Here is a 12100-nt window from a genome sequence, read left to right as displayed (position 1 = left end):
GCTGAAGCCGGAGCCCCTTAGAACCCATGCTCTGCAACAGGAATAGCACCCCGCCCCCTGCCCCGCTCACAGTAATGAAAATCCAGTGCAGCCAATAAATTAATTAAGAAAGAATTGAAGCATGAAGAAAATAAAACCATTAATAATCCATATAGGTACCAATATTAACAGATAAAGAGAGGTCTAGAAGGATGCATACCAAATAATAATTGAAGTTCTCTTTGGAGTGTGGGATCCGGAGGCATGTTGAAGGGCGACTTTATGTTTTACTAAAGATCTGTAAGATAACAGTAGCTTTTAACAAAAGAATATATTTATGTATTACTTGTGTGATTCTAAACAGATGGGGGAAATATAGAAAACAAAATAACAGGAATGAAATTAAGTGGTAACAGATTAAAGCAAAAGACTGCAACCCAAAGCTGGAATATTAAGAACAAAGTCAAGACTTTTGTTGCAAGGTTCTGAAGTGCAGAGCCCGTTGCTTTTGCCTGCCCAAAATTGGTCCTTTCTTTCCTAGCACCTCAAATCCCACTCTCAGATCCTGAACTTCTTGTTGTGTAGTAGCTAACTCCAGCCCAACTCTTTGTGACCCCAAGGACTGTAGCCCTCCAGGCTCCTCTGTCCCATGGAATTTCCCAGGCAAGAATACTGGAGTGGTTTGCCATTTCCTTCTCCAGGGGATCTTCCCTACCCAGGGATCAAACCTGCATCTCTTATGTCTCTGGCACTGGCAGGCAGATTCTTTACTGCTGAGCCACCAGAGAAACTGAGCTTCTTAATCGGTCTTCTACTAAAACCTAGAGGGCCAAAGGGGGCCACGTGATCCAAACCTGGCCAATCAAAACACAGAAACCACTGTGGCCACTAGGATTGATCAAGGATGGTCTTATTACCTAAGCTGGGCCAATGAAAACTCTTTCAGCTTCCTGAGGGGCTGATGAAACCCATCAGTCCAAGAATGGCCATGTGACTCAGGCCTGGCCAAGAAGAACACTGAATCACCCTGGCCACAAGGATTGGGTAAGAGATGGCATGTGACCTAAGATCAGCTAATGAAAACTCTTCACACTTTTTCTGGAAAAGCATGTGAGCTGAAAAGGGGTGGTCTCCTTCTCAACCTGTTTCTAAAGCTGGAAGAACACAGGCCTGGGATAATAGAGACAATTTTGCCACCAAGAGAGAACAGGTTCCCCAATGATAAGGCCAACACAGAGGAAAGCAGGGTGCAGAAACAAAGAGAAACTCCAAAGGACAGAATTTGTGGGGCCCATCCAGCCATGCCCCAAGTTCCTACCACAAGCTCCTACCCCTGGTTTTTCCAGCTATATGAGCCAACAACTTCCAGCTCCTTTTAGCCTAAGTCCTAGGAACTGCATCTCAAAGAGTCTCAGTTGATACAGTTCACAATCTGTAGGAGTCAGAAAAATGGTTAAGTGACAAATCAAAGTCATGTCCAATGGAAATTTTTTAGACACACGAGTGGTAGAAATCAAAGAAAAATGAAATAGTCATTCCCCAAAACTTTTTTATTAAGAAAATCATTGTAGTGATATGTAGAAAATAAAAACACATTAGAATTGAGGACACTTGCGAATATAGTCTGAAATATTAAGGCTGTAAGTTCCAGTTCCCCATGAAATGAAAACCCCTTCATCCCTCTGGAGCAAGTGGCCATGTGGCCTGAGATGGAATTATTCCAGGGACTGCTATGTTTCTACTTCTAGAAAAATGCCAAGTATTTCAAACACCTATTTAATATGTAAACTTTCTTACAAACATGGCAAAGGATACAGAAGTACCTGGTCATTAAACATGTGAAAAGATGTTCAGGCTCCTTCAGTGTCTTGTCGTTTAGTCACTCAATCATGTCTGACTCTTTGCCACCCCAAGGACTATAGCCCACCAGGCTCCTCTGTCCATGGAATTTTCCAGGCAAGAATAGCAAAGTGGGTTGCCATTTCCTTCACCAGGGGATCTTCCTGACCCAGGGATTGAACCTGTGTCTCCTGCATTGGCAGGAGGATTCTTTACCACTGAGCCACCTAGGAAGTCCCCCCTTCAATGTTTAGGAAAATGCAAATTAACTAACACAAACCACTTATCTTTCGATTCTCAGGTTAGCAGAGATAAAAGGCTTGCTAACAGCTGTTGAAGGTGGCCATGTGGGGAGATGGATGACTGTCACTCTGCAAGTGTGTCCACTGCCTTTTCAGGAGGATATTTGGTAATATTTATCAAAAAGTTTAGAGAATTCCCTGGAGGTCCAATGGTTAGGACTCTTTGTTTTCACTGTAGAGGGCATATGTTGGGGAACTAAGATTTCGTAAGCTGCGTGGCCAAAAAAAGGGAAAGAAGCAAAGAAATGAGGGGAAAAGTTTAATGCGTAAGTCTTCTGGTACCATAATTTTACTTTGAGAATTATTTTCTAATATATATTTCCTATAATACACATATAAATATACATATATAAGAAAAGAATATATATTTATATACATATATAATATAAACATGTATATTTAAAACCATCCATCTCCCCACATGGCCACCATCATTAGGTATTTGCAAGCTTTTTATCTCCGCTAATCTGAGAAGTGAGAGATACTGTATTGTAGTAATTTTAATTTGCATTTTCCTAAACACTGAAGGGGGGCTGCCCAGGTGGTTCAGTGGTAAATATATACATCTTTATCTGGCTGTGCTGTGTCTTACTTGCAGCATGCAAGATCTTTACTTTTCGGCATGTAGGATCTCTAGTTGTGGCATGCAAGATCTAGCTCCCTGAGCAGGGACTGAACCCAGGTGCCCTGCATTGGGAGCATGGAGTCTTAGCCACTGGACCACCAGGGAAGTCCTGAGGATTAATTCTAAAATATTTGTACACAGGCTTAAATACACACAGACAGGGATGTCTGTTGTGACATTATTTATACTAGCAGAAGTTCAGACATGGCCTTAAAGGTTTCTCAACAGAAGGCTGGTCAATGACATTGTCAAAGTATCCCCTGGTATATCATGCAACAGTTTAAAAGGACTGGGTATGTCCTACAAGGAGGGATGCCTAGGGTGTTCGGCCAAGGGAAAAGGCAAGCTTCACTGTGGTACACATATCATGTGTACGTGTGGAGGTATGCATGGAATATTTCTAGAAGGATAGAGAAGAAACAGTTGAGAGCACTTACACCCCTGGGGAGGGGGACTTGCATGTGGAGGAGAAGGGTTTTTTACTTTTCACATCATACCCTTCCGTTTGAACTTCTTACCATAACAGCAATAATGGGTAACACACCGTGTTTGCTCTCAGCACTTGACAAGAATGAATTAAGTTAATCCTCACAACAGCCCATGAGGTCAGGGAAGATGGGGATGTTCATATTGCTCACAGCTGGAGCCCAGCTCCTGGCTCCATGCCGGGCACAAAGTAAGTCTCCATAAATGTGTGTTGCTTTTGTTTGTTGGATTGGTCACCATGTCCTTCTCCTTCTCTTGGTATTAAAGGTTAACATTAAAAAAAAATTAAACCAGCTTGAAATGTTACAACCAAAGGAACGACATGGATGACTCTTGAAAACTTTAAGTGAAAGAAGCCAGAAAACAAAGAGAGCCATATATTGCATGATTCCATTTATACGAACTGTCTAAAATGGGCAAATGTGTAGAGAGAGAAAGCAGACTAGTAGAGAGAGTGAGTTAGGATGGGGTTTCTCGTTGCGTGCTCAATCGCTTGGTCATGTCCAACTCTTTTGTGACGCTATGGACTGTAGCCCACCAGGCTCCTCTGTCCCTGGGATTTCCCAAGCAAGAATACTGGAGTGGGTTGCCATTTCCTCCTCCAGGGGACCTTCCCGACCCAAGGATCCATCTCTTGAGTCTCCTGCATTGGCAGGCAGATTTATACCACTGAGCCACCCGGGAAGCCCCGCAGGGTTTCTCCTCAAGGTGATGAAACTGTGTTGGAATTAATAGTGAGAGTTGCTCGACTTTGCAAATACACTAAAAACCACTGAACTATACACTTTTAAAAAGTGCATTTTGTGGTATGGAACATCTCCTTTTTAAAAAGACATTCAAATTCAAGGTAAAAACCAAACCAAATCAACAAAACACAGAGGCACCTATTTCCAAAAGAACCTCAGGTGCTTTGCCACCTGGTGACGCAAACCCAGATCCCCCATAACAACCTGATTGCTGCTCAGACCCACCTGCTGCCTTGAAAGTGAAAGTGACAGCCGCTCAGTCGTGTCTGACTCTTGGCGACCACATGGACTATACGGTCCATGGAATTCTCCAGGCCAGAATACTGGAGTGGGTAGTCTTTCCCTTCTCCAGGGGGTCTTCCCAACCCAGGGATCGAACCCGGATTGCAGGCGGATTCTTCACCAGCTGAGCCAAAAGGGAAGCCCAAGAATGCTGGAGTGGGTAGCCTATCCCTTCTCCAATGGATCTTTCCGACTCAGGAATCAAACCCGAATCTCCTGCATTACAGGCAGATTCTTTACCAACAGAGCTATCAGGGAAGCCCTACATGCCGCCTTCCCATACTCCAAATGGGGAAACTAAGACTCAGAGAAGATCAGTGCCTGGTCTAGAGTGAAAACTTCCAGGACCAGAATTTGAAGCCAGGACAAGGTGACCACAAAACCCTCATGGCTCTCGGTTACTCTCCTTCTCTGCAATCCGGGATGATGAGGTAGGTCCAGAAAGGTGGGGTTAGTCACCTCCAGTCACACAGTATTAGAATGTGGGTTCAAACCCTGGACGGATTGAACCCGCAGGTGTGGCTCCTGACTCTGGGCCATGCTGAGCTAGATGAAGAAATGTGGGACAAAGACTGAAAAGGGGCAAAGAGGGTGTTTTCTTTCTTTTTTCAATTGATTTATTTTAATTGGAAGATAATTACTTTACAATATTGTGATGTTTTTTGCCAAACATCAACATGAATTAGCCACAGGTATACATATGTCTGTCCGCCCCCCCCCACCCTAAACCCCCCTCCCACCTCCCTCCCCACCCTATCCCTCTCGGTTAAAGAGGGTGTTTCCTTGGCCAGAGTGTTTTCTGGCTCAGGGTTGGGTGGGTAAGGAGTCTCTGGGGACTCAGCCCAGCAGCTGCAAAGCTTCCAGTGCCTTTTCCCCTTGCTGGTCCCCCTCAGATGGCAGGAGACCAGCTCCCCCTTCCCTCCTGGAGCGAGAGCCCGAGGCTGAGCCAGACCAGCTGGCCTGGCCCCTGGGGACTGGGAAAGCAGGGGCTTGGGACTCCACCATATGGCCCCTCAGTTGGGAAGGACAGTTGGAGGAGGCCCCAAAGGAGGACTGGGCGGAGGGTGTCGTGTGGCCTTGACCTGGGAACCAGGGTTCCAGAAAGGCTGCTGCAGAGGCTGGGATGGAGGGACACGGAAGGACGCGAAGAGGACGCAGGGAGGAGGAGAGGTCAAGGGAGAGGGGCAGAGAAGGGGAACGGAAGTGAAGAGAGAGCAAGATGGAGATGCAGAGAAAGACAGGTGAGAAAGAGACAGAGGAGAGGGGAAAAAACTAAGAGAAACGGAGACACGGAGGAACTAGGGGAGCAGGGCTGGGAGACAGGCCCAGAGCGAGGCAGAAAGGGGAGACAGAACTCACGTATCCACGCCCCTCGGACCCGGGGCCCCACCTCCCCCAGCCCAGCCGGGATCGGGTGCCCTGAGGGGTGGGGCAGCCGGGAAATGTGCCCCATTGGATCGCCCCCCTCCCTCCTGCACAAGCCCAGTGTCTGGGATCTCAGGCGGGCCCCAGCGGTCAGCAGGGGCCACGGGAGTTCCCTCCCCCAGGGGCAGCTCCTGAGGCCCAGCTGGACTCCGTCTGGGGGCCTCAGCCCACTGAGTCACTCCCCGCCTCGGGCGCCCTCTGCTGGAGAAAGGGCCCAGGAGTCCCGCGCTGGAGCCTGCTCATCGCCGTGTGACCCTCCCAGCCAGGCCCTCATCCCCGCCAGGTCTCAGTCTCTCCCTTAAACGATGGGGACCCCACATCACGCTCTCTAGGGTGTGTGGGGCTGAACCTGTCGCCCTGTGAACCCACCGCCCTGTGGAGGGTCAAGCCAAGTCCTCACTTGTCCAGGGCAGGGGGCCCCAAACTCCCCAAACCCTCCCTCTGAAACCTAAATGGCCAGAAAGGGAGACGGGTGTGCTCTCAAGGGCGTTAGTTGCCCCTTCTAATTGCAAATGCAAATCCCACAGTGAGAAATGCTTCCCATCCCCCAGACTGGGGAAAAATCTAGAAAATCTGACAACACCAAGTACTGGCAAGTATGGTTGGGAAAAGGAGCTTTCATTTAATGCATCAAACGGCATCAGGACTTAGGCAAGCTATTTGTCACAACCGGGTGAACTGCAAATGCCTCTAACTTCTCACACTGTATCAATGTTTCATATAGTACGTCCCCATCCAAAGACATTATTTTTCAAACTGAATTTTCTTTTTTGGATGCACTGCCGGGCTTGTGAGGTCTTAGTTCACCAACCAGGGATTGAACCCAGGCCCTCGGCAATGAGAGCCTGGAATCCTAGCTCCTGGACTACCAGAAAGTAACCCCCACTCGACCCCTGTCAAATACATTTTTAAAAAGCTACATGGATGGGGGAGGGGGTAAATGCCAAAATGGACTATAATCAGAAACAAATGAAACAAGTATTTCATACAGTCAACATCATCTATGGAAGACAGAGAAATAACCCAACTTTCTAATACAGTACAGTAATGATGTACCCTTTGGTTGGAGACAATTAAAAATTTTAAACCTGTAAACAAGTATTGTCTCTTATATTTGCTGGGTCAGCAATTCTGAAACTACATCATTTTTTAATCTGTACATTGTTCACATGAAGTTGCTAATATTATTATGTCCATTTTACTGAAGAAGAAACTGATGCACAGAGAAATAACGCCAGATCACGCACTTAATAAATCACAGAGCTGGGCTTGACCCCAGGCAGCCAGGTTCCAGTATACACGACCTTGACCTTGGCATGTACTGCCTCTCATAGCCCTGTTGTCACCGAGTGGCTTAGTATTAGGGTCCTCTCCGTTGGACAGAAGAGGCATCAGAGGCTCAGACCAGAGGTCAAGCCACGCACCTAACATCACACACCTAGTGAGTGGCAGAGCTCTGACTCAAACCCATACCGCCGAGTGCCGAGTCTGTGCTTTTATCCACTGCAATAAGCTGCTGGAAAGAGTTAGCTAACATTGCAAGACAATGAATAATCCTAGCTGTAGTTGTTACTGTGCTAGAGGTCTTGGTTTGCCCCTCCTGACCACAGTCTAAGCTTCTCCATCCTGCTCTGTGCCCTGGGTGGGTGGTGCCCTGTAAGGATCACAGCAATTGGCTCCCCTGCCTTCTGGCTTCCAGCTGGGCTGGGCTTAGGACCAGATACGTAATTTGCAGGGCCCAGTGCAAAATTAAAATGCAGGTCCTTTGATTCACATGTTAAGAATTTCAAAATCAGTAGAGGTTAAGATTCTGTGCTTCCACTGCAAGGGGCGAGGCTTCGATCCCTGGTCGGGGAACTAAGATCTGACATGCCCTGCAGCATGGCCAAAAAAAAAAAAAATGAATTTCAAAACTAAGGGGTGGGGGGTAGATGTATTATTTTCCAGCTCCTCCCTGCAGCAGCAGCCATTTTGTGTGTGTTTTTTATTTTTTTTTGTAGTCATTCATATATATATATTATATATATAAAATTTTATGATTGATCTTTATTTTTGGCTGTGCCAGGTTTTCGCTGCTATATGGGCTTTTCTATAGTTGTGGTGAGCAGGGGCTATTCTCTAGGTGGGTGCATGGGCTTCAGTAGTTGCAGCTCCTGGGCTCCAGAGCACAGGCTCAACTGTGGCACACAGGCTGAGCTGCTCCTCGGCACGTGGAATCTTCCCGGATCAGGGATCAAACCTATGCCACCTGGGAAGCCCCTGTAGCCATTCTTGACTAAGGGCCCCTGCTCTTGTCTGGAGACTCCATGCCCCCTCTCCCTCCCCCCTAGAAGTGAAGGCTCCCTGCTGCTGGCCCCAGTGGAGGGTGCCTTCTGTTTCTGGTTGGGACCCCGACAGTCACAGATCCCCATCTGTTGGGAACTCACCACACCCTGGTGCACAACTTTCACTTGGGGCCCTGGGATGCCTGTGTTAAGGCAGAGAAGGGATGACAGGCTCAGAGCAGGACTACACTTAGGCTGGGATTTGAACCCAGGCCTATCTGCCTCCCCTGCCCAAGCTTTCATCACTTGGCCCCTGGCTGCTTGTGCTTCTTGCTCTCTCTTCTGTCTGACCATCCAGGCCACCACTTGTCTCTGCTAGTACTCTGGGCGATCTCAGAGCAGACCTGGGGCCAGGCCATCGCCACCTGCCCACTGTCTACCCAGCCAACACTGTGTGGACCTCAGATAGTGATGGATTTTTCAGAGACCAGTGAGGGGGTCACCTTCCCCCACTGTCGTCTGGGAGTATCAAGGGAGGAAGGCGACTGGGAACTAAATGTGGCCCTGAATGGCCACTTTGTGGCTGTGTGACTTTGGGAGAGCCACAGACCCTTCCTGTGCTGTGGTCTCCTCACATGTCCAGTGAGGATGGCCACAGCCCCTCCTTGTAGGGCTGCTGGAGAGGAGGGATGGGTTATCTGTGGCGGGCACAGAGCGCAGATCAGTGGTTCTCAAAGTGTGGTCTGGGGACTCTTGGGGATTCCCAAGAACTTTTCAAGGCGTCTGCAAGGTTTCAACTATTTTTTAAAAATATTTGGCTGTGCCAGGTCTTAGTTGCGACACGTGGGATCTTCAGGCTTCATTACGGCACGCAGAATCTCTAATTGTGGCATGCAAACTCTTAGTTACAGCATGTGGGATCTAGTTCCCTGACCGGGGATGGAACCCATGCCCCCTACATTGGGAGCATGAAGTCTTAGCCACTGGACCACCAGGGAAGTCCCTAGGTTACAACTATTATTTTTTTAAAAATACTAAGGTGTTATTTGCCTCTCTCATTCTCTCCCAGGTGCACAGCAGGGTTCTGCAGGAACTGTCAGGCCTGTGCTATTGGAAGAGATGGAATGCAGAAGCAGTGAGAATCCAGTGCCTTTTTCATGGCATGCAAGATCTTAGTTCTCCACGCAGGGATCAAACCCATGCCCCCTGAAGTGGAAGCACAGAGCCACTGGACTGCCAGAGAAGTCCCTCCAGTGCTCTTTTAAGCCAGGCATGAAAGGAGGCTGTAACACTGAGAATGAAGCCACCCTTCTGCCTCCATTGTTTTGGAAATTATAGCTATTCTTCGAAAAAGAATGCTTTGGGGGTAATATGTGATTGACTGATTCCTTACTGTTGTTTTAAAACAAACCGATCATTTAAATATGTCTCAGTTTTAGGGACTTAGCTCAGCTGGTAAAGAACCTGCCTGCAATGCAGGAGACCCTGATTTGATTCCTGGGTCAGGAAGATCTCCTGGAGAAGGGAACAGTTACCCACTCCAGTATTCTGGCCTGGAGAGTTCCATGGACAGAGGAGCCTGGCGGGCTACAGTCCATGGGGTCACAAAGAGCTGGACATGACTGAGCGACTTTCACTTTCACTGGTGGTCCAGTAACTAAGATTCTGTGCTCCCAATGCAGGGGGCCCAGGTTCGATCCCTGTTTGGGGAACTAGATCCCATACGTTACAACTAAGAGCCTGCATGCCACAACTAAAGATGCTGCCTGCTGCAACTAACACCTGTACAGCCAAATAAATAAAAATATATTTTTAAAATGTCTCAGTTTTAATTTTTAATATAGTAAACATCAGGAGATATAATCCACACAAACCAGTTCTTTGGGATTCTCAGGGATTTGTAAGAGATCCTGGAGATTTGTAAGGGATCCTGGAGATGAGGCAGTTGAGAACCACTGGGGTAGAGAAAGCGGTAACGACCCTGGTATCTCATGCACGTGTGTGTTTCTCTTTGCTCCTTTGCCCATCTCTCCAGAATGGGAGCCTCACGGGGGCTGCGATTTTCCGTCTGTTTTGCTTACTGCTATATTCTAGAAAAGTGCCTGGCATGCTGACATAAGTGCTCAATACAGATTTGCTGCATAGATAACTGAATAAATACTCACCGGTGACATGGGTTTTTATTATCAGTCGACTTTTTTTTTTTGCCAGGCACCGTGTCAAGCACTCTAGATGCATAATTATGCAGGAGCAGTGAAGAGGTGAGGGACCTGGATTTGAATCCAGGCTCGGCCACTTGCTACCCTGGGCCATACGTTCACCCGCCAGAGCCTCAGGCATAGTTCCTAAGATGTATGGGCAGGAGTTGTCACACCTTGGGAGGTGAGACGGACTCAACACCCACATTCAAACCTTCAGTCAGCGCACCAGTCAGATACTGAGCATCCACTGACTGCCGGGCCAGAAGCAGAGATAAAGCAGACGTGGTCTGTCTTCTAAGAGCCCCTGCTTTGTGACGGAGACGCTGTCTGGCTGTGTGTCCCTGGGCCAGGCATGCTACCTTCTGTGCCTCAGTTTCCTTGTTGGTCAAATGGCAGATAATAATAGTACTGCTCTTTCAGGATTGCTGGCGGGAGTCAGTAAGAGCTGAGCAAGGAGGCTTCCTCAGTAAGAGGACACTCCATGAACGCCGTTTCTTCTTGTTGTTGTTTGTTTGCCATGTGGCACAGCATGAATGATCTTAGTTTCATGACCAGGGATCAAACCCATGCCCTCTGCATTGGGAGCACGTAGCTGTAACCACTGGACCGCCAGGCAAGTCCCATGAATACTGTTATTGTTCTGTGTAAAGCCATCCCTCTAGCCCTGGGCCTTGGTTTCTCTATCCAGGGAAACAGATGTCAGGGTTCTGAGAAACCCTCAGTGTGCTTGTTATCTACCTTCTTGGCTCTGAATCTTTCTTCTCCCTTTCCTCTCCTGCCCTAGGGGCGGCAGCTGCTTCCAGTAACTAACTAGCTGGACTGCCTCATATTCCCTTTCCACTTCCAGCCCTTCTAACACATTTGAACTAAACCCCTATCTTAAATATCCTCTGAAATACCTCCAGTGGGGTCTGACTCTGGCTGGGGCCCTACTGTGTTTAGAAAGCCCCCATCTACATCAGCCAGGCCATACCTGCAGCTTCTTCAGCTGGCTGTTGACAGTGGCCAGGTCCCCACCAGGATCCACGTCTTGCAGCTGGCTTTCCATGTGAAGGAGTTTCTTGTCCAGCTCCGCGAAGCTCTGCACCAGCTGGTCAGCCTTACTGGCCTCAAAGAGCTGCCTCGCCTTGGCCTGAGTGGTGCTTTCCAGCTCCGCCCAGCACTGCCGGATCTCGCCCAGCTTCTTCCGCACTGAGGCCGCCAGCTCTGGTTTCTCCTGCATCAGTTGCTGGCCCTCCTGCCCCAGACGATTGGGGGTAGGAAATCAGAGTGAGGGAGGGACAGAGAAATACGAGGGCAGCAAATCATAGGGAGAGATATGGAGAGAGAGACGGAAGCAAGGAGTTGAGAGCACACAGAGAGATAAAGACATGGGGGGGTCAATGCAGAGAAAGCACCAAGCATGGGAGGAGAGACGAGGAGAAACAGACAGACAGTGGTGGGGGGAGAGAGGCAGAGAGACACACAGAGGCATGGGAAGCAGACAGGGAGAAAACAGTGATGGACACAGATATGTAGCAAGTTACAAACATGGCAAGAGGACCATAAGACAGAGAGAGGCAGAAGGAAGAAAGAGACAGAGGGGGAGAGAGGCAGAGAGAACAAACCTCTGTTACATTCAAAGTCAAGGAGCATGGCTTTGCCTCCTGCCACCATTTATGGGGCACCAGTAACCATTTAAGGGTTTAAGACCCACCTTGGTGTCTCCATTTGAGTTAGAATGGTGGGGGGATACAGGGCTGCAGGTCTAGGGGCAATTTTGGGGGTTGATGTTTACAGCATAAATCTACCTGGGTCCCCCCAAGACTGAAGTCCAGCTCCAACATATGTTGGCCTAGAGCCACATATATCATATTACATATTAAAAATAACAACACCATAGCAATGACAGCTCCTAGGTGCCTGGCCTTGTGTTAAGTACTTTAAATACACAAGAGCCCAGGGAAGTTAT

General features: G+C 48.2%; 1 protein-coding gene across 5 annotated transcripts in view; it reads right to left on the bottom strand.

Moving 5' to 3' along the window:
- SPTBN4 (spectrin beta, non-erythrocytic 4) overlaps positions 1-12100 on the bottom strand; it is an 80513-nt gene that overhangs the window by 22069 nt on the left and 46344 nt on the right. For all 5 annotated transcript variants that reach the window (XR_011561559.1, XM_070771046.1, XM_070771048.1 and 2 more), the window contains one exon: positions 11123-11386. Coding sequence is in view for 4 of the 5 variants with exons in the window: in XM_070771046.1 (XP_070627147.1) it covers positions 11123-11386 (264 nt within the window). In the remaining variant the exon portion in view is untranslated. The remainder of the gene's footprint in view (positions 1-11122; positions 11387-12100) is intronic.

This window comes from Bos indicus, chromosome 18 (genome assembly GCF_029378745.1).
Source record: "Bos indicus isolate NIAB-ARS_2022 breed Sahiwal x Tharparkar chromosome 18, NIAB-ARS_B.indTharparkar_mat_pri_1.0, whole genome shotgun sequence".
NCBI lineage: Eukaryota > Metazoa > Chordata > Mammalia > Artiodactyla > Bovidae > Bos > Bos indicus.
The sequence above is the reverse complement of the archived record's forward strand: the minus strand, read 5'-3'. Positions and strand labels throughout refer to the sequence as shown.